This window comes from Camponotus floridanus, unplaced genomic scaffold, assembly GCF_003227725.1.
Source record: "Camponotus floridanus strain SB8 unplaced genomic scaffold, Cflo_v7.5 scaffold9, whole genome shotgun sequence".
NCBI lineage: Eukaryota > Metazoa > Arthropoda > Insecta > Hymenoptera > Formicidae > Camponotus > Camponotus floridanus.
In genome coordinates this window covers 2,490,022-2,514,662 of record NW_020229860.1, presented here as the reverse complement: position 1 = coordinate 2,514,662, position 24,641 = coordinate 2,490,022, and the positions used below count along the sequence as shown (strand labels likewise).

Sequence of the window (24,641 nt, the reverse complement as noted above, 5' to 3'; positions counted from 1 at the left end):
AATTTGGAAGGCGGCGGCGTGTCATCTCGGAGATATAATCCGACGAGAGAAGTGCCGTTAATTCGTCGATGCCTCGGACGGTCGTGTCTCGTCGTTTTTCTCCATCGCGAGACCGGAAGAGATTCGCGGACTCGATCTGTAACGGCTCGACGTTGCCTTTAATACTGGGCAAATTGTCGGTTTTGCTCGATACGTGCGCGCGACGTGGCGTCACTTCCCGGCGGCATTCTTCTAAAATTGTCGATAACTTATCGGGGATTGACGGTAATTTTCCGTCATGTGTGTACGCCATCGAGCGAGGAACGATTTTCCCGTCCGCCTCCATCGCTCGCTTGTCGCGACGCAACTCCACGCACTTATACTCGCTCTCTAAATCGATGTATATAAAATGACTGTTTCTTTACGATACGATTCTTATCCCGGTAGCGACTCCGCCGCATCCTGTTCTCCTTTCCTGTATCCTGGCAACAGGGATAAATATTCTCCCACGTATCGCTCGAGAATCTGTGATCACGGATTTACCGACAATAAATATTACGGAACATCACATTATTGATTTATGAATCAATAGCGAGTCAGTATTGAGTGAAATAATAATTTTGCATTAAATTGACTTGTCAGTAATGGATTCTTTGTGGAGGTTTTAAATTCTGTCACATTTTAATGGATATTCTGACAATAATGCAAGTCTAATATTTTTCATGACGTAATTTAAGAAATATATCGATACATATAAACATTTCGACTTTTTGATTTAATAATATTGTTGAAAAATTAATCTCAGAATGTTGATAATGTGAATAAACAAAATTGAATATAATATACAGAATATCAAAAATGGAATAATATGCAAAAAACTAGGTTAATGTGAAGCTTTATGTGCAAAAGTTGCATCTAAATATTTTTATTTATACATACAATATTTTTATTTCATTCAAGAGTTTATATTTTTAGAAAATATTATATTTTAATATTACAGAAAAAATCCAAACTTCCGCTATGAATACCTCCCTTAATAAAAAGAAAACAAATTATTTTCATGAATATCAAGCGAATATGCTTTTATCTTTTATAATCTTTATTCTTTTACATAAGATAAAAATTAATTAAAAAGATTTTCAAAAATCTAATTAATTTATAAAGCGTATATATCTTTATTTAATTAAAATATTAACTCTACACAGAGTTAATGCAAAATTATTTTTATCAGCATTGATATAATCTTTTTATAATCTTTTTATTATCTTATAATTTTTACTAAATATATATATATATATATTTTGAGGAATTAAATTATTGTTGAGAAATAAACTCGTTAACGTTATTCGCGACAAACATGTGGCAAGACGACTCTTCGTGTACAATAGTCGAAAAGCCGATGATCTCTCTGTCGCATACATCAAGATTGTCCGAGGGATCGTTCTGGAGTGGCGCGTTTGTCATGTACGTCGGTTTATTCATTCCTTTATATCAAATCCCGACCACTGGGAGACGCGAATGAAGTACTTCAAAGACTTCAGTATGTTTACATCTGCACCAGCTTCCCTGGGATTTTCGTGCAGCTGAAAGTATTGATGCGGCTGCGACTTATATTCGCGTTTCTTGAATGAAAGGACCGAGAGCGAGGATTTACGTTTCGTTGAATGAAGCTTAAGATTCGATACAATACCGGCGAATCGGTACCCGGTCTTTCGTCCGCGCGAGACACGTTTCCACCAAATACACACTGTGTACACTATAACGCGTACTTAAGCGCAAAGTAAACAGGCAGCGCCTCTTCTCTTCCCGTCTCTCTAGCAAATACCTTTACTCTCGATGAACTATCCTTGAGACGGTGAACAAATGTCTGCGGAGCGACTCCGCGTGCCCCCTTCGTAGTGTACGATGGCGGATTAATGTAAGAAACTTGTCGGGAAAAAGGGAAACCATATTTTCATGCGCGGGTATAAAGTATGATTCATGACTGTTGCTTATCATTCATCTCACATAAAATGTAAATCAACTGCAACATATTTCTTACACTGTAATACATAATTCAAGGGAAAAGATTCATCTCGAGAAATAACATTGAATGGAGAAATAATCTTGAATATGATTTGATGGCGAAACACGTATTCGATTAAGTTCAACATGTGCGAAACAAGTCTGTGTGCTGCCTTTTGCATCGTGTCTAATAGCTATCGTTCGATTATGATTGTGTTGTAACATATTAACTCTCTCCTTCTCTCTTTCACTCTGATTATATTTCTTCTTTAGATACAATAATAAAGTAGCTTGCATTATAAACATGATGCATACCGATACTATCATCGACACATTATTCAATTACATCACGCGTATTTATTTTCATCTCATTCTGAACGCGTATATATCAGTCGGCAGGTTTTTACTCTACACGATAGCACTGTAGTCATTAATGAAACTCCCAGAGGGATACATACATATATCGATTTTACCGAAACATTATGTTGACGAAACATAATATTATGCCCATTATATTCTCTCGCGATTTCGCTTTCTTTCCAACATGCTACGTTTTTCAGCAGAATACCCGAGTGCTCGCGCATACCATGTGATCACCCGCTATATTCACGAATATATTTCGCATATTACGTGCGGATCAAAATACGTGCGAGAGATGTTATTACCGGGCCGTGCGTTCCTCGAATATGGACTCGGGAAAGGAGATCGACCGGTCGGTCTTTTCGGTGTGTCGAGATCCTGCAAGAGGATGCATCTCGGAGAAAAAAGTGCCGCGTAATGTGCCGCGGGCTTAAAAATGAGGATGACCGAAACGGGGATGAGAGACCGATGAGAAGGACTACGTATACGGGGTGGGAAGGAAGACCGGCAGATGCGGTTTCCAAACTGCAGAAGAAGAAGCAGCTGCACCCAGCCGTGTCGTCCTCCTCGCGTTATGAATTCTTGTTGTGATTCTATGGCCTGCGATTCGATTGCGCCTCTCGCGCGAACGAGAAATCGCGATACCGTCTCGATCGTTTCTCCCGATTGCCTTTCGATTCCTTCGATTCCTGTCGTAAACATCACTCGATAAAAAAGCGTCACTATATGACGGGTATTTTGTAACGCATTCCTCAAAGAGATGTCTATTTTTTTTGTACCGGCAGCCCGCAGCAAGCTTGTAGATTTTATATAGTATCGTAATGTCTGAAACAAAAGATTTATTTTTTGTACGCGCATACATACATGCACATTTGTCTACTCAATTTAGCGTCATTTAATTTTTATTTTTATTCACATCACTTAATTCTTTATTTTTATCTCTTATACTTTATATATATATTTTTTTTTATGTTTATGCAATTAATGTTTACTGGATTTATTTTAAATTATTGCATATGTTTTCAATTCTTATGTATCGTAAAAAAAACGGAATGTTTACAAAGTTTACTATTTTCACAATCTGTCTTTTATTACTCATCTGATTAACACTCTTAAACACATAACATTATATGTATATATCCTATTACAAATTATATATTTCTCGATGCATCGCTACTATGCTGTTCAAGTATCTCTTTTGATATGATAAGAATATCAATCGGTACTTTAATATAATCTTATCACTATTAGTTAGGAAAGAAGAACGTCCGCTTTCCGAGAATTACCTGCTGATGCATGATAAAATTGTTCTGATCGGTGTTCATATTCAAGTTACGTTGTAATATCATGGATATAAATATTATGTGTTAACATTTCACATGTAAAAAATATTTTTATTATAAAACCTCCAATTATTTTATGCCCAATCTTATTATAAAACTTTTAATAACTAAATCGTATAATAATGTATAAAGCATTTTTACAACAATAAATATATACTTAAATTTTGTCCACATACACATATACATGAAATATATTTTTCGAAAGAAAGAGAGAGATAAATTATTTTATCATTTTTAGAGTTATATGACTTTTCTCTTGTATCACTATCACATAGGCGAAAATCGAATTCAAGTAGTTAAATTATTTTTGCCAATATCTTCCATCCATGAGTTCGTCTAGAAATGAGCCACTGAAATATCTGCTATCGGAAATCAGAAATCAGAAATATACTAAAGCCAAAAGTGCTGTAAAATTGTAAATAGAATGAAGAGAATATCGATTTAATATCAAGCTAATATATGGAAATAAACGCGCGATAACCATATTTTCTATTATTTTTTGAATCCTCTCACAGAAGAAGAGAAAGGGAAAATGGGATTCGATAAAATCTAATTGCCGTACATAGAATAGGCGCCAGAGCGCGATGCGTTTGCTTACCCATTTGTAACCGCGAACAATATATAGATACGTGAAAACGAATGGTAACAGTAGTCGAGCACAAAGGCAAAATGCAGAATCCAGAATAGCGTGTCTATCCGTGGCATCGCCCTCTCAATTAGCTGTTTTGCGTACAGAATTATAATTAGAAACAGGAATATCGAGTTACGCAGTTCGTTTGCATGCGAGTGTACGTGCGTACACGTGGCCGAAGATGCGTCTGATTCAATTATATCTTGCTCGTGATGTGTACTTACATAGTACGTACATAGTACGTATTTCGATGCAGCGTATAATTAACGACACGGATCGCGTTTTAATGGCGCTTCGAAAGACCCATCTTGGATTTTCATAAAGCGTTTCGGGATCTAATAAACGTTACGCGGCAAGGTTGTTTATAACCGATTAGAATAAATTCGCGCTATATAATACAAATTCATATATATACTAACAACGATACGATCCAAGACTGGTCATAATTTAATTTCACGTTGCATTCATATTTTTCTTCTTCATTCTAGCTTATTATAATATTTCTTTTGAGTTGTTTCTTCGCTCTGTATTATACGCGATCATATGGCAGCAAATTGTAGAGCCAATCGAGAGCTGTGGGAGGTGCAAAGTGGGCTTCTATAGCAGGTGTCAGAGCAAGGTTTAATTAGCGCGGCATTTCCGAGGTCCGGGATTACGTCCTTCGTCGCGCGGCGCAAGAAAATAGACGAGAGCACCGACCGACTCGGGAGAATCTCTCGGGAGTAAGTCGAGCGAGAGTGGGTGAAAGGGGAGGGAGAGGGAGAGGAGCGGAAAAGAGAGGATAAAGAGAGAAAGAGAGAAGAGCGCCAGTTATCGAAGGTTCAATCTTCGGGCCATGGGGCCGGTCACTATATGGGATTCTGGGGATACAGGGGAGGTAATCGATTACCATGGGACCGATCTTTCTCCTCCTCTTTTCCCCCTGTATCCTACTCTTCTCCTCCCCCCGTCTCTCGCCGTTTCCTCGTCTCCTCACCCACCCCATCGAGCGCGCGTTGCCGACGCCAGAATTTATACCTGGCGGCTGCTACGGAGATGCACCCTCGTCTGAATGGAGGCAGGGCATTCAACGGCGCCGCGAACTGTGAAACGAAAAATATATGGTTTCCGAAAGAACAGCCGTAGGTCGATTCTCTCGAGGGGCGAACGGGCGAAGGAAGGATGAGGGGGAGGAGGTGGAGGAGGCGCGGGAGAAAGAGAGCGATCGGCGAGGAGAAAGATGCGCGCACAAGAGGCGAGGAAGAGTGAAATGGATTCTTTGTATTACGGAGACCGCCACCCGTTTCTGGATATCCATAATTGCACCTTGCACGATCGACGGAGAGCCACGTGATTGATGATGTAGTTCGTGGATTTCGTCGAGAGGCTCGACGCGCAATCTCTTCTCTCTCTCTCGAAATTCTATATCTATAAATATTACACGATAAAATATTGTACGGTAAAACCACAGACGCTTATTTAGTCTATCAGTGATTTTAAAATCCATCTGTATATTTCTAAGAAAGTAAGAAAATTATATTACACATATGTGTGTACTTTTTATTAATGTTTTATTAAATTTTTTGAATTGACTCTCATTGAATTCTCTCTAAACAGAAATTTATCGAGCCTTTACTAAAAATTAAATATAACACAAGGGATCTAATAACAGATTATAAAGGTGCAAGTTAAAAAAACAATAATCCCAAGTATATGTACGATTCTATCATTTGTATGCAATAAACGGTTCCGTCCATTAGCGAACATCTGTTGTTAAGCCGCGCGATCCCGAAAAATTCCAGCAACAAACCACTTCACTATTAACCTTCAGAGGACAATACCGAGCAAACAAAATACGCCACTTCTAGCCGCAATATTTCTTTTCTCCGCGATGTGATGCCTTGAATCTTGACAATAGATCTCGTGTTTCCCCACGATCCGAATGAAACGTGGAGCATGACAAGGATGTCCCTCGCATCCTTGCTTAAGATACCCACAATCAAGTGGGGGCTATTATTTGCTGAAAACTCGACGATACGCCGAGGGGTTAGATAGGAAAATGCGGAGAAGGCGCAGAGAGAGATGGAGCGAGAAAGAGAGGAGTAGGGAAAATCTCCCAAAGGGAGACGCGAGCACAATTTGACGTACCTGGAGAAGACGGCTTGGAAATCCCCATCGGGTAAGAGAAGCCCAGGTACACGCGTGTCTTTTTATATGACTAAACCTTGAAAATCGAAAATCGAAAATGACTGCTGCTTTATACGTTTGTCCTGACCGGACAAAGGCGGCGAGCGCAGGGTCTGTGCGTGCGCGTGTAGAGAACTCGCGTACGCACCGTTAAAACCTATTCATCTAAATCTAGGACATTAAGATTTATGTCTGACCGACTCCTCCCAAGGGTCCAAGCGAGGTTTCATCGTTTTCGTGGCTGGCCGGAGAATCTCGCGGAGGAAAAAAATTTATCGGTATAGATCTAAACAAGATTTAAAATAAATGCAAAATAAAAACTTGCAATATATCTTATGATTTAATTAAGTAACTCGCATTAAAATACTCGTTAGGCAAAAATAAGATTAATGTGGAAATCACAAACATATAAAGGCTAAAAATTAATTCACAGCTTCTTTCGATTTCAAGTTCTCTGGATTTTAATATATTACATAATGATTATTAGTAATCATATTGTCCCCACTATTTTAATCGTTTTAGAAGAAAGCTCTTACGATTCGCGCTTTACATTTTCCCGTTGGCAGACTCATTTTTCGGCTCAAATCGCGAGCATTTCTCTATGATAGTGCGAATAGAGGACGAATGAAATCTGCATCGGCGCAAGTATCCGAGGATTGCGAAGCAAACAAGCTGAATGCGTCGTCCTTCGACGAACAAAGAGAATCCTCGTAGCATGCTCGCACAGGACTCCATGCACGCACGTTAGGAGAGCCCCATTTGTCTAGGGCGCCGAGATTTATACCGTAGCTAGCCCGCCCCGGGTCCACGCGTAAACTCAGGACCCGCTTATTCCGGATCGACAAGGACGATCGCAATACTTGGGAAAAAAGAGAGAAGAAGAAGAAGATGATTTCTTATTCCTCAAGGTTAATTTCCACGCTACTTGCCGGCCTCGTGTATTGACACAACCACTTGCCTCCGTCGCATAAATAGAAAATCCCGTCCCCCACCGCGCGGATTATGAGACCCGGATTTCGAGACTCGGAACTTTTTGTCCCGAGGGATACCGCACGTGGTGCAATCGAGGTCGCGATGAGCGGCACCGCCCTCTTTCCGTCTTTCTCTTCTCACCGCAGCGGGAGGAAGACTCTGTGTCAGTTGAAAGTCACGTGCGGAAATCAGGATCGAGGTAAAAAGTCGAGGGAGGTAAGACCTCGGGTCGACTTAACGTCAACGAGGAGGACGGTCCCGATGTTTACCTTGCTTCTTAGCACATTCTAAAGGGATGACGGGTCTATTTCCTTAGAACAAGTGCCGGCGACGCTGGAGATTATAGGAAACACACAGACGAAGGTATGATTTATGCTCGGAGAGGACTCTTCGCACGGAAGAAATAGTCGAAATGTTGACAGACGGACGGAATGTGCGGCAGAGTCCTGTTCTTTACGCACTAGGAAGAATCCCATCGAAAATATAAAGGATAATAAGTACACTTTGCGTTCACGTGTGCAAACAGTAGTAAGGACATCTTACCAAAGACTGTGTGAAAAGAAATATCCTCGTGTGAAGAGAAATAAAATGTGAATGAAATAACATTTAAAATTCATAATAAAAATTCACATAAAAATTAAAGGATAATAAGTACACTTTGCGTTCACGTGTGCAAACAATAGTAAGGACATCTTACCAAAGACTGTGTGAAAAGAAATATCCTCGTGTGAAGAGAAATAAAATGTGAATGAAATAACATTTAAAATTCATAACAAAAATTCACATAAAAATTTATACCATAATATTTAACGGCACAACGATTCGCAGGAAGAATGATTATCATAATAAGTCATGATTATCATAATAATTATACGAAAGAACTTATAATAATTATATACTTGGTAATTAGCTTCTGTTCTTTAATTTAACACGCTTAATTTATTATGTTTAATTATTTAATTTTTACGCAATTGTTTTTTTAATTCCTCTGATGACTAATGATACATAGTCATGCATTATTATTATCATCATAATTCTTATGCTATTATTCTTGACATAAAGCATACGCATTAGAGTAATGTATCAAAGATCCTTAAAGATATGGAAAAAAGGAAATACTTGAATATTTTTTCCAAGAAGATATTTAAATTTTATACTTCTAAATTTATAAATCAAAATGTGAATCTAATTTTTGTCAAATCAATTTGTTTATTGTAGATAGAAATGAGATTATAAGTCGGAAAAAATAAAATAGCAAATATATAGCTATTTATTTTTTCAAAGGATAAGAGATCCTATATAAATAGCGATTGTGATAGTCGATATAACATTATCTCATCGATAGACAGGGAATCGAATTTTCTAAAAAAGCTGTAGCGATAACTTTCTATGTAGCCAGTTCTTTTTCTGTCGTTTCATATTGGAAGAAATCGATAACTATATCGCACCATATTTATTGGCTATATATTTTGTAATTGCTAGATACTACTAATCTATCCATTAAAATCCAAAGCGTTATAAAATACTGTTTTCATATCACACAATTCACATTAGAAAATATAAAAAATTATAATATAAAAATTAAAACACACAAAAAATAAAATATAAAATTATTAAAATTAAAATGAAATTATTAAGTATATAAATAAGATAAAATTAAAAGTATTAAAATAATCAATTATAAACCAGAGCTCCAAAGATCGGAGATTGCAATATTTCATCAAATATATATTGTCAAGATTAGAATTCAAGTTATTTTGATTTGTTCTCGTAAAGCTACGATTATCACAGGTACTCACACATTCATGTTCGCGCGTACAAATAATATTATAGAAGCCGAGATTTCTCGGCCGATGGCGATCAGAACGGAGATGCCCGTTGTCGGGACACGGCTGAGTCGAGTCCATCGTTGGTGATTTTCCGCGGTACGGTCACGCGAATTCGTGACTGCACAACCGCTGAATCGCACCGCGCCGATGTGTCACGCTGGTGTGAAACGTTCCGGCACTAGGAAGTGACCCCGAACTGTCGCGACGACAACGGTCCGACGTACCTGCCTGCCTGCCTGCGCACGACGCCAACGAATAATGGAGCTATCGCGGGGACATCAACACGACGGCGTAGTCCCCGTCCGAGAATCTCAACTCTGAGTCCGGAATGAACGGATTTCGGGACCCGCGGGACGCGGTTATCCCTTCCGTATCAGCCGAACAGAAATGTCTCAATGCGAATCTCCCTCAAGTCCAAAGACAATCCGGTCGTGATTAGCTCTATCATCCCGGAAATCATCGAACTCGCCATCGAAAGCCCCTTTGTCGGATAGCTTGACATTGCGATTGATGCACGTGGTCCAAGAGAGCCTGCGCTTTAATCGTACGAGTGAGATAAAAGATGGAACAGGAAGTTATGATTCGATATCGTCGATTTTATCGGTGTAGCTTCTAGCATCGATACTTTCTACTTTCTTTATCGTGCAGAATGTTCTTATAAGTAGACTGTATTCTTGTCAGATTGTTTAATCAATTTATAATCTTCGGCTTTCTTAATGTTAAACTGATCAAGTGCTATATTTTTTGCTATATTGGTTTCTCAATATGCAATTTAAAGTATTAAGAAAATGTAGAAACGTAGATCAAAATTTGGTTATTTCTTTGAATCTGTGGAGTTTAATTTGATTATAAATTTGTGCATCAGCTAATCATAATAATTATGAATAAAAAATAATAGATCAAAATAATTCTAAAATACTATTCTAAAAATACTATACTAAAAATATAATTCGCACAAATGCGTTATTATTATATATGCTTTTTAAAATGCTATTTCTAATTGAATGTACGATTAAGTAATAATTATATTAATTGCAAACATTCACAGATTTAAAAAATTAAACGTAAAATACAAGGATTCATATAAATTATGTTAGATTTTTCGTATAGATATATCGTATTTAAGCATTTTTTGATATAATGAAAAGGCTATTTAAAAGCTATTAAAAAGCTATTAAAATTATTGAAAAATAAAATGTCTAAGTATATACAAGTATATACAAATATATTAGTTGTAATTGCATATTGATGAAAACATGGACATCCCTATCGCATACGATATGGATTTTGTGTTTCTCGATTCCATTCGGAAATTTATTTGGAGATGTGACTATTTTTTTCATCTCTAATGCACCATAAGAATTCTCACAATCGTAAAGCTTTCATCAAGTTTCCTCGTACACAGACTCGATATCAGCTATAAACCTGAAGAGATCGTAACATAGCAAGGTCGCAAGTTCCGCGCTTTCTTCCTAAATTCGAAGGCTAAGATCACAACTCCGCCCAAAAGTGGTTTCTCCTAATCGACTTTCGAGAGTCCCATAAAACCAACGATCGTAAAATTAAATCGTCGTCAAATGTCATCGTGGATCGCTCGGTTTCTCGCTGCTCTTACAGCGGCCATCGCCACAAAGTAAATCGCCTGAAATGAGGAAACGTGCAATTAAATCATTTTTAATATAGTTGAAGTATCTCATAATTCGGGTACTTTAGAAAAAAAGATACAAATTTATGCGAAAAAATACAATTTAACCGTTAATCGATATAACTCTTATTACTTTGTATAGGCCATAATTATTCGACGATAGTCGATATAATTTATAGTGATATAAAATGTGCTATAGCCTCCAATTCTACGAATTCTTCGAATCGCATCAATTGATCTAACATATTAAATTTTAAAAGTATAGGTCTTTCCTTCCACAATACGATGATTGATGACCCAACGCGTACGAAAGCAACCAACACAAAAATAATAGCAGTCATAAACTCGAACAAATGTTTAACGCAACATGTCGTTTCCAATTGCAATAAATCGACGACACAAAGTTTTCGACTATTAATTCTCCTAGACTAGACTATAAATAATAGATTTTACCGTTAAATATTGAGCAACTCATATCGTGTGCATAGAAAAAACATGTACATAATCTTTAATAAATGTTTTACTCAGTCTTTACAATTAAATATCTTATTAATCATATTATGAATTTTGTTAAAGAAAATAATCTCTGTATTAATTTTATATCACTTTTTTTTACTGAAAGATATAGTTTAATTCTATTTGAAATTCGCGGAGCTTAATTACATAGATTCTTTTAATTTGTCTTCAATTCACATAATTTTATATTCATTTAATGTAAAAAAAAATTAAATTGTACATTAATCATTCAATATTTTATTATCTAGTATATTCTCTAAAAAAACAATAAATTTAATTTTGTATGTATGCACACGTTATATTTCTAACACATCATCTATGCAGTTTGCAATTATAAATTATACGTTTATTCTCTATCTCACGTTTTCAAAATCGGTAACATTAATTAAGAAACGGCGACGACACACCGTATCTCGCTCATGTTGTCACCTGTTGAGCCACGGCGTGAACGCAAAGGGCGAAGGCGATAGGTTGTCGCGGCTTTCGACGGCGCTTTTGATAAATCGACGAATTGCGACGCGCTCGAGGACGCGACGCAAGCTCCGAAAACACGTGCGCCACGCGATTCTCCCCGACACGAAACTATTTCTTTCTCGACGTCAGCCCTCTGATCTCTCGCCGGTACCGACACCGACACACTCCGTCCGCGTCCGGCCACTTTAGTGCCTCCGCACCACGCCTCGCGCGACGGAGGCGGCGGAGGCGGCTTTTAATAGGACGCCCGGCGTCGTGGCGCGCGTGGATCGATGAACTTTTAGCTATAGGCGCAGTTAGAGGCTCTCGAATAAAAGTCACCGAGTAACGTCAAAGTCGGCTCGCGCCTACAGCTTTCTCTCTCTTTTTGATTCGAAATGGATTTATTTATAATAATAAACTACATAAGTTGTTTTCGACGAAGAAAACACAGTAGATAATAAAAATTACTTTCCACAAATAATTAAAACTCGATTAAAATTACGTTTGATATATTTCTTTTTCTTTTTTTCTAACTCGAAATGAATTTATTTATAATAATAAATTACATAAGTTGTTTTCGACGAAAAACCAGTAGATAATAAAAAAATTACTTTGCTCAAATAATTAAAATTCGATTAAAATTTTACTTAATTAAATGTTGTCATCTTACATTTGATATTTTCCTTTTTCTTTTCTTTTTTTTTTTTTTTTTTTTTTTTTTTTAGATTTTATGTCAATTTTCAATAGTAACTTCTGTAGAATTATTATATGACGAAACGTATGGCAGCATCGATCAGAAAACGGAAATGTTATTTCGCGACTCTTATTATCGTTGAATTCGTTCGAGTCTCGGGATTGATCGAGAGAGATTTTTCTCGAGTTGGAGGACAGTTTATGGACCCATTCCGCTCGGAGACGTCACACTCTGCGAGTTGACGACAGGAAGATACGGATAATGTTGCGATAGATAAGGAGAAATGCAATGACGAGAGAGGCGGCGATGTTTCCCGAGCGATGCTCATAAAACGGATTATATTCGTTACGAGTAAAAGACGAGAACGTACAGAAAATAAGAGAAAGGCAAGTTGGGAAACTTTAACGCATCACCGGAAATTAATTTATGGTCTAGGCTCAGCAACCTCAATGAAGTAATTGCTCGTTTTTTACTCTGACATTTTGAATATTATCTACCCACAGTTCGGAATAGATTTTATCATTATTATCAGATTTATAGTATTTCTGCTGCGTTGATGTTATCGAACAACTAATGATTCATTTCAAAGCAATTTCAAATACATTCTACATTTGTGTGAATCATCTTTTTATATTAAAACCGTAAAGTTACATCCGAGGCTTTGTGAATCGCGCAAATGCCGATCTGTCACTTTGTACGCTTCGTAATGTAAGAACTATCTCATTAATCTGTTCACGAGCGAAACGTACCATCAATAATGGATTAACTCGAACAACGTTCCACGATGGTATTCGACAAATGATCGGTTGATATTTTGCCACGATACAGTTAAACTTCGCCGATCAGGATGAAGTTTTATCTGGAGGAGGCCGGAGAAAGGGCGGATTGAAGGAAGTAAAATCATTCGACGCCTTATTAACTAGCACATTCTCTTTCCTTTCTCTGCTACGTTACACTACGGGACACAAGAGCAGCGTTTTTTTCTCGGCCCTTTTTCCAACCAACGCGCGATGATTGCCTTGCTAGTCGCAGGAAAAAGATACGAGAGATTGGCGTAACGAATGCGTGAAACGCGAATGATGCAACACTATGCCATGGCAACTTTTTTTCGAATAGAGGAAACACGCTAGAATTCTTGAACACGTTTCCGTTCGTCTATTCTATTTCTTTTTACTTGTTTTTTTTCGCGTGAGTACAAAATATTCTATCCTTAATGGAAATGAATACTTAAAAGAGAAATTTAACATTCGAAGAAATTAAATCAATATTCATATAGTTTATATTTACTAGTTTAAGGAGCTTGATTTTTTAAATTATATTTGTTCTCTCCAAAAATCACGAGAAATTGTCTCTTCTGCTGTACCTCCTTCTTTCTTTTTTCAAACATTTAACTTGATTACATTTCATTTTCTTTAATTAACCAATTTGTCTAAAGTATCAAGTAATCTGATAATGTTAGTTATTTATATTGATCTGTAAAACCAAAAATTATTTATTATACAAAACTCATATTTTATTAAAATAACATAATCTAATTCATTACTTCTCAATTTATTACTTCATTTATACATCTCGTATTTAGAATAATTCAACATGTATAATTAAGGTATAATATAAATAATGCTAGCAATCTGTATAGCATGTCTTGTTACCTTATTTATTATAAATTCTCCTCATATTTTTAAACAAATTAACTTTAATTAAATTAAATAATTCAGACAAAATTACATTATTTTTCTCTCATTGAACAAATCCGACGATCAGGTCCTGCTTCTCCGCAGTTCCTTATTTGACTCGAATATAAGAATAGGTCTGAACTAGACGTACCTATCGAGCGACAGGCGACAGAATTGGGCCATGCGGAGGAAGAATACGATAAATATTTGAAGTTAAACTAATAATAACGCCCTGCGGGTCGTCTTAAATGGAGAGAGACATCCAAAGGCGCCGACGAGTCATCCGTACGCAGCACGCGAGACGCATTTACGTAACGCCTTAATGCCTTGCATCAAGCGGGCCGCTCGTGGAGCCGAGATCGACGCCGTTGTCATCCAGGAAGTTGTTGTAAAAGCCGCGTCCACGTTGCCGCCGCCGCAACATTTCTGAATATCAGTGGCGTGCAAGAATGTTGCCTCACGTTGCAGTTGCAAATGATAAGTGTGTAGGCGCTAACAACCAATAATTGTGTCTCTCTCTTTCTCGGGGTAGTGCAATACATACGCGCAAAATACGAGGCATTGCCGTGAGAGATCTCCGAACGGACACTTGAACGCAACTGCAAGAATGCAGAAGAATTGAAGGGTACGTGAATCGAATAAATCCGCTTTTCAAATGTTACAGAAGAGCCAGATGCTTCTGAGAATCGGATCCGAGAGTTTTATTTGTCTTATATGCATATCGCGTGCGATGTTATTTCAGGCTGAAAATCAAATAGAGCCACATTCAGTGTTAAGTATGAATGAGATATGAATACGCGTCTATCACACTGAATAAAATAATATTACGCCAAAGTAAATTCTCGAAAAAGCTCATTTTTTTATTTTAAGACAATGGAACCATGACTGATTCTCGCATTAAAGTCTTTTTGAATAAAACTGAAAAAAACACCATATACTGAATACATTAATACTGAATGTTAGTTTTTTTAATTTTTGAAATGAAATTATATATGCAAAGTGTATATTCAAAGCAATAATTTTAATATTATTTAACAAGATGCATGACACAGCAACTATATTAAACTAATAGTAAATGCAGATGTAGAAGAATTTCAAGGAACTGCAATTTGCAAAAGGGAAAACAAAACAAAAGATCTTCGATGGAAGGACGACTTCTTCTGAATATTACGCGAATAGAATCGATAACCGCGTGCGTGCGCGACAAATCTACATCGGAGCTTCGCGGCGTGATCGACACCGACGGAAATTGGAAAGTGCTGCGAATGCAACTGTCGAAGGGGTAACAAAGGGTTCGCATATTGGGCGGAAATAAAATCATCTCTCCCCCTCTTCCCTCGGCGGGAACCAATCACGGCGCGATGCACGGTGCTCTCTGCACATAGCACTTGTTACCTGTCGGTGGAACCGGGCAGGTGCGAAGAATCCGATATATACGTCTTCCGAGAAACGAGGATTTTAACGATTCCGTATCCGCGAACGCGTTACATGCCAACGCCCATCATATTTGGATTTCACAAGAAAAAATTAACGCTTTCTTGCGCTCCTCTTTCAGCTCTCTCGACTCACAATCAGATAAATCGGATAACGATTGAAGAAGTTTCTCAATCTGATTATGTTTTCTGTATATCTCTCGTGTTATCAATTCTTTCGACACCATATCTGAGATATACTTTTTATCTAAAAATTAATTACGATATATTTCCTAGAATGATAACTGATTCATGAAATTGTTTGATCTAAAATATAGAATGAAATATGAAAAAAAAGGGAGAAACATAAAAAAATAAACTTACAGGTTGACGTAACTATACAAACCAAAATTTATATCTTCGTTTACAATTTGCGGTTTCGCGAATTACGACTTTGTATGCGTCGTACACAAGCGAAGAGAGAGAAACGTACATCATGTACAGACACAATACTCGTTTGTGGAATGAACATGATGAATGAAAGAGTAAAGCGATGGTCCCGAAGCCGTAACGTCCACGCTCCGTCCACAGTGTCTTTTTATCGTTCTCGCTTCTTTCCTCCCTCTTTCTTCCTGCTTTCTTTCTTTTCCTCTTTTTTCCATGCGCTCATTCTCTTCACTTTCTTTGACGCGCGGTCCCGGCTTTGATATTCTTACCAAAATATCTTATATATATAGTTGGTGCATACAAACGTCCATTCCTTTCGTTTGTCCTTTTCTCCGTTTTCTCTTTACGGAGCAAATCCATATGTAAAGCAATGAAACTTTTTGATTTCAGATTTACAATTTTGTTAAACAATCTCGTAGAAATAATAGTAATAAAAAAATATACAAAAATTATCAGCTAATATCAATGAATTACTTCTGTAAATATATACTGAAGAAATTCTATCTAATCAGCTGTTCTTAAAAGACGTTTAAAAAGCAATTTAAAAATATTGTCCTTTACATATTTTTAAAATGTCTTTCGGCTTTTTGTGTTTTCTATGACATGTGATATAAAAATTAATGTGATTTAGAAATAATTATCAGTTTTTCTAATTGAATGGTAGAAAAAAACATATAAAAGTTATCAGCTAATATCAACAAATTACTTCTGTAAATCACGTATATACTTGAAAAAATTCTATCTAATCAGCTGTTCTTAAAAGACATTTAAAAAGCGATTTAAAAATATCTTATCGTCCTTTACATATTTTTAAAATGTCTTTCTAGCTTTTTGCGCTCTTTATTACATGTGATATAAAAATTAATATAATAGTGACAATATAAACTTTGAACATACAACTCGCACTATTCCCTTGTACTATTCCCCTCTGTATCGACTGGTTTGATTTTTTTGAGTCAGCCTTTCCATATTTCTCTTCCTCTTGGTGTCTCTTTCCCTTGACGGCGCACGTGGGTACGCTTTCCTCACGGTTTCTCACCGAGTCTTCTTTGTCCCGCCGTCGGGTCCGCACGAAGTTGCACGCTTCGGAAATTGCGCGCGACTCTCATCTCGCACGCCCGAAGCCGCGAATCCTCTCTTTCAATTTGACGACACGCGAGGGTCAAGGATCGGGAACGAGAGGTTCTCTTTTGTGGGCGAACGTATCGTCTCGTAGCTCGCTTTCGGTCAGGTAGGTTAACTCGCCTCCGCTTTCGTTCTTTCGCACTTTTATTTCGATCATTGTGGGTCCGAACGGCGGATCGTGACGATTGCATTAACTCTTTACGATGCATCCCGACGATCGAAATAGCCTGCCGTTACATATAATTGCGTGTTGCATGTAACTTTTTTGTTACACGTATAACACGTATGCACGAGTATAAAAATTCATTTATAATTACCTTTGAGAAAAAACTGAAATAAGATTGATGTTACCGAAATAAAAAGTGCGAATACGAAATTTATTATTTAATATTAATTCATATTTAAAACACTGTATTGCACAATAAAATAAAGACATTTAAGAAATGTACAAAGTTATTGATGTTCAAATTAGTGGGATAGAAAATTGCCATCGTCGAATGGCTGACAGGAATTCCGCAGGAGCGACCTGAAACGATGCTGTACCCCATTGGAACACGCCCACTTTTTCGCGATTCCAATTAGGAAGACCCTCTCACAGGGTTTACTGGGTAGTTGATTGGCGTCGACTAGATAGTGGTGGGAATTAATGAAGACAGTTGGAAATGGAGTGTACGATGTTGGCGACTAAATTCATTTTTGTATTCGTACGGAAATCACTTTGTGTGTACGTGTGTGCGTGTGAAAATTGCTGCTCAAATATATTCGACCGATGTCTCGTTGATGTGATAAAATGTTATTACTAAAAATTATGCGCCACACGTGATTAAAAAATTTGTTTCCTTGTTATGTGAGTGCATTTTAAATTTATACATCTAGTATATTGTTGCATTATTTGTGATTCAATTTTTTGTTTATTTGTTAATCCTATGTGAATATCAGATACATTTGTTTATTTATTTAATCCTATATGAATATCAGATAGAAAAAAACAATAAAAAAAACAATATTCTAGCATCGCGTCATATAATCAGCATTAACTCAATATTCACCAATTAGCATTTAAATTAATATTATTTTATCATCTAGAAAGGAATCTTCATTGAATACTAATAATCTTAAATATGATAAACATTTTCAAAAAAAAAAAAAAAAACAGGAGCATCTCCCACACTTGCTCATTCTTATCTATGAAAAGATGACGTCAGATTTCGTACTGTGCTTATTTCAATACCGTTATTCGTTGTTTTGCAAGACTAGGTCAATATAAAGAATCACCGAATAATACGCGTATTCAATAACATATTGTTAGGTTCTACTATGATGACCGCATAAAAGATGCGTGACCACGAAGTGAGGCTCAATGTCCATTGCGTAGTACTTTTGAACGCGGGTCACCGGCGAGGTGGCATACATATTCATGTCGAGTGTTTATCTAAGGCCAGAAAAGAACTGTTAAGGACCGAGGCAAGATATCACATTAATACGAGGGTACTCGAGCGCTTCTACGAATACGTAGATATATGCAAATGGCATCGTTTCCCGGAGGGGAGAGTCTTAAATCACTATTGGGATTACCAATAATACATTCAGCCGATGTAAAAGACGCATTTTGTGATGATTAGAAAGGGAGAGAACAGCGGAGAACGAAAAGGAGGAATTTTCGAAAAGCCAAGAGGATGATCTTTATAGCTCGTTGGTATCGAAATAGTCGCGTGAAAAAAAAAAAGGAAACGCCAACGTCAGCAACGAGTAGCGAAACGATCGAGAAAAGACCGGTCGAACTTTGGCGATTAAGAGGAAGACGCGACCAAGGGCTCCTCTCTAGGTCTCTAACCCGGCGGTAGCAATAATTGGGCAAATAAAAAATTCTTGTAAAGGAACGAACGGTCGGCAAACAACGAGGCAAAAAAAGTTAAACACGTTTGGCTACGTGTTTTGGCGGAAACGACGATAAAGTCGCTCTCGCTGGAATCGCCTCCTCCGCATACATTATTCGTGACGACGTCGACGACGACGTCTGGCTGAAAGCCTCTCGCTCTTTTAACCGCACTCTTTTAGGATGCCAGGCAGTTCGGGACGAGAGGATGAGAAAATGATGCGATTTTATCACGAGTAATTCAGGCTGCTACGTATGATCTTTAATAAGCAATGGCCAAGTCGCGAAACACGAAACGTTCTATACGCCTACGCGTATTCGCTACACATGTGCCGTTGTTGCGCTTATTTAAGAATACCAGATCGACGGACTGATGGAGGAAAACGATGAAAAAAAGAAAGGAGAAAGAGAGAGAGCGGATATTATCGCCAAACGTTAATTTAGCCAAGGTCCGGCCTACCTTCCAATTTTCGAGCCCTTACACGCCCACTTATGAGATTGTCCGTTAACGCTCCGAAACGTCGGAACCGCGTACATCCGACGCCCGCGTTTCCCTCTGTAACAGCGTCGTCGTGCTTGTCCCGCGTGACAAGCGTGACTTGTAGACGCGGGCGGGCTCTCTCGAAGAGCTTTATATCAAAATTGAGGATCGTGTGTCGCCTTTGACAAATTTACGGTCGACCTATTTACTTGCTCTATCATAATCCTGTGACTGAGAATAAGAGGGATTCGCGCTAAAACTATCGGTTTTGACATATCTTTGTCTTTATAATCAGGAGAGCGAAAATTACAAATCAAGTCACAAAGTAACTCTGAAAGGTGCGCTTTTTTATATGATTATTTAAAGATTTCTTAAAACTCTTATAAATTGACTTGTATATTTTGCATAAATTTAATATCGAGAATTGGTGAGCGTCTATTGATAAAAAAAATGAACTTTATGATAAAAACTGAAAATATGTACACATGGGAAAAAGATAAATGGATATGTTTCTTTATATGACTATTTAAGGATTTCTTAAAGCTCTTATAAATTGACTTGTACATTTTGCATAAATTTAATATCGAGAATTGGTGAGTGTCTATTGATAAAAAGAATGAACTTTATAATCAAAACTGAAAATATATACACATGGGAAAAAGATAAATGGATACATTTCTTTATATGACTATTTAAGGATTTTTTAAAGCTCTTATAAATTGACTTGTACATTTTGCATAAATTTAATATCGAGAATTGGTGAGTGTCTATTGATAAAAAAAATGAACTTTATAATCAAAACTGAAAATATATACACATGGGAAAAAGATAAATGGATCCATTTCTTTATATGACTATTTAAGGATTTTTTAAAGCTCTTATAAATTGACTTGTACATTTTGCATAAATTTAATATCGAGAATTGGTGAGTGTCTATTGATAAAAAGAATGAACTTTATAATAAAAACTGAAAATATATACACATATGGGAAAAAGATAAATGGATACGATTTACGGTTTATATCATCCGTGACCGACTATACTCGATCCAACCGCGGAAGCGCACGTGAATGTGGTACAAAAAATAACAGAAATATTTATACGCTGTTACCGTATGTGCGCGCGTAGTAGTGTCGACTCGTATAACTCTAAACACGTGTAAGGATATATATGTATCAACACGAAAACAAACGTATATAAGAAAGAGCGAGAGATAAAGATTAAATACGGTTATACGCTTGTAAAGCTCTCCGCATCATGCGGCTTGGATGCGCTCCTATAATAATGCGCGCGCAAAAAGTAGATGCATCATACACAGTGCGTGCATCACAAACGCGTAATCGCGAACGAGAACGAGAACGAGACTCGTGAGTGAAAAACGACAAAATAAAAGGCGACACAATGCCCGACGTCCGCAACACGGATGTGAAATGTACTAGTATTTAACGAAACCAGGCCGTCGACACAAAAGATGCATTTTATTCATTTGTACGTGTATTATAATTAAATATTGTATTTTATAAAAGATGCATTGATCGTACATAGATAAATATTTTGAGATAAATAACGAGTACATTTATGTAAATGTTAATATAAAATTATTATAATATAATATTATATATATATATATATATATATATATATATATATATATTATATGTATAATGTTTATATAAAAATTATTATCTAAACATGAAAATAAAAATATGTAATTAAAAATAAGTGTGATATATAGAATATAGATATACAGAATTTTAAATGCATATTGAATTTTGTCGAGCTCTAATTGGACGATAACGCAGTTCTTGCCGACTCGAATTCGAAATAGATGGATGACGTGAAATAGGGGGACGTCGCTGTTACGTACGCTGCGACTTACGGAACGCGTATTAGCGTGTGCGAGAGTGTTCACGGTGAAAGAACCGGTTATATAGGAACCGTCCGCCACCTCTTCTCTCTGCACCTACTCCTCTTCTTCCTATCATCCGCCGACCTTTCGTTCCCTCATCCTTACCGAGTACATCCTCACCGGCAAACTCACCGCCACATAATGCAGCGACGTGTACGCCCGCGCATTGTGTATGTGTGTGTGTGTGTGTGTGTTGTGTGCACGCGTGTACGATTGCTAGCTAACGCATACTCGCGCCCATAAATGTATGGGGTGTCCGAACTAAGATCCAGGAGGCTAAGCTGAATAAAATCGTGATGACTTCAATGTGGAAGTATCTCAATTGAGTCCTAAACAGATGATGAAAGTTTTCTCTTTTTTACTTTATGTGGATTCTACAAGATATATCAATATAAAACGAGATCTTTAAGATATTGAAAAAAATAACATATTAAAAAAGATTGTAATAATTCAAATGTTTGATTTATTCGTGAAATAATTTCCATAAGGTTTCCACGTAAGAGGAGCTAATGGATTGTTTTTGAGACACTCTGTAGTGGTCGGTACGTACAATTTGCACGATGCTTCGACACCATAGGCGCCTGCCTATCTGACGTTGGGTACGAGAGCGAGTTCGCGAGTTCTTTTCTTTTTCTCCGTTTCCTGACCTGGCTACCGACAGGCCGTAGGGACGCTAGCTTTCTCGCTCTATCTCTCTCGTTCCCTCCGAGAATTCATCTCTCGAGGCGTCGGCATCTCGCGAACGTTTTACGGATAGAACTCGGTATGCGCTGGAAAACAGCGGTATGCACGGTATCATCATAGACTGCAGAAAATATAATACAATCTTTATCTCGAAAAAAGTTTGCTATAGACTTTTGATCGAGATTTGAAAATATATTTTCAGGCAAAACGTGTGAGAGAATTTCGATATGTCATACTTTGAAAGTAACAGAAAAATATTTATTTCTTTTATGTACCTATATTATCTCTCAATGTATCATGTAAACAAAAATATGAAAATATTAAAATGCTTCATCGCGTCGCACGTATACATAGAATAAATAATATTGTAAAACCGCACTTGTTATTCCTTTATTATTAATTAGAATAAGATGTGAATTTGTAATAAAATTTGTATTTTCGATCGATTTATTTATGATTCTATTTTTCTGTTGCAGATTTCGAATAGACAATACAGATCATATAATCGACGTAAACAAGAATAATGCAGCGTTCGAGTATGATCAAGTCAATATAATATGTCCGGTATATCCGCCGGACTCGTATGTTGATGACGATGCTGAAAAGTACATTATTTATAACGTAAGTTCATTTTCATAATATTTATTTTAATATTGATATCGCTAGCATACAAAGAAGACATTAATTAGTTATGTGATGAAAGTAAAAATATTCTCTCTGTGAACGTTATTTTTTACAAAATTTTTAATACAATATTTAATGCATTATTATCTCTTATTTTTTTTAATATTCTTTGAAAAATTAATTACTTTATATCTTTTATCTTTGAAAATTTATTAAATAATGAATATAAAAATATTACGTGATATATGTATGACATGATCAGATATATAAACAGAAAAAAATCCATCAAATTTCTATCAATGTTTAGACAGCTGTTACTACTTGAAACTGGTTCTTTAAGTAAGCAGCTTCCATTATATTTTCAAAACGACATCCGCCCTTTAACAAGCATATTATGCTAGTGAAATGTCGATAAATTAAAAGAATGATTAGATGTACAAGTATTAGATAACTTTACACGTGAGTCCTTTTTTTCTATTTTTAATTTTTGTTCGAGATGCATGGTTTTATGTTTGGATTTAAAAAATAATTACAGAATTTACTTTTTATTATTTAATTCATTATTTGGAAATAACTAAAAATATTGGAATTTTTGTTTACCACAGAAATACAAGTAATTATTCTCGATTAAATGTTGATTCCGCTTCAAAAGTGATTAATATCAGAACGTGCGAAAATTCACAAATCTTGCATATTCGATTACGTACATTCTTATAAACTTTCATTCGAGAGCCAATTCCGGATATTGCGGTCGATTCTCGACTCTACAGATATAACCATGGAACATTCCATCCTCTCGAGCAAAGCAAAATCTTTCAAAGACTATTCGACGGCGACTTAATCGCTTCAGTCCACTTGATTGTCCCTCTGCGCTTCGCCATCAGCTATCCCATTGTCTCCGTCGTTCTTCCTACACGACGATTAGCTCCGACAATGAAGCCCTCTTCTGAAGAAGAACACGGGAATCGGTTCGCTGGGGAGATGCCAGGATGGCATCTTTCACAGCAGTCAATCAGCGATTAATGTCGGCGATCACTACGCATCACCGATCGATTATACCGTCGCATCCGACTGCACGATTCCTCTTGGACGTTTTACAGGTGTCCAAGGAGGAGTACGAGACATGTCGGATAACGAACCCCAGTCCGCGGGTAATAGCGGTGTGCGACAAGCCGCGCAAAATGATGTACTTCACCATCACCTTCAGGCCGTTCACGCCACAACCCGGGGGCCTCGAGTTCCTCCCGGGCCACGATTACTACTTCATCAGCACCTCGTCCAAGGACGACCTCCACAGGCGCATCGGCGGACGGTGCACCAGCCACAACATGAAGGTCGTCTTCAAGGTCTGCTGTGGTAATGAGGCCGACACCTCATCCTCGTCGGCGACATCGCGCAACAATTGTAAGTATTTAGAATAGATATGTCGTAGCGAAAGATCAAAGAACACGAGAATTAATTTATAAACAAAAAAGGCATTATTTTTCATATAATTAAATAGAATTTTTTTTCAACCACGGTTGACACGACGTATATAATAATTAAATGTTTTATAAAAACTTTATATGCGTTTTAGCACATATGTTTTGGTCATTATTGTTACAAATATAAATTTCAAATTCTTTTAATTTATCTCTTTTGAAATAAATTTTACTAGAATATCGAAATATCGAAATTTTTATATTCAATTTTTCATGTATATTGGGTATATCGACATAATTGATTTTGAAATCAATGTGTGCATATCCGATTTAATAAAATGATTTAAAATAATTTAAGTTGCGCGCGTGCGGATGTAAATGCAAAAACTGT

At 36.9% G+C, this 24,641-nt stretch overlaps 1 protein-coding gene across 1 annotated transcript in view; it reads left to right on the top strand.

The window, feature by feature from the left end:
* Positions 1 to 24,641, top strand: part of LOC105255688 — a 47,660-nt gene that overhangs the window by 16,502 nt on the left and 6,517 nt on the right. The window contains 2 exon segments of the mRNA XM_011265130.3: positions 22,682 to 22,826; positions 23,930 to 24,233. Of these exon segments, the coding sequence (XP_011263432.3) occupies positions 22,682 to 22,826; positions 23,930 to 24,233 (449 nt within the window).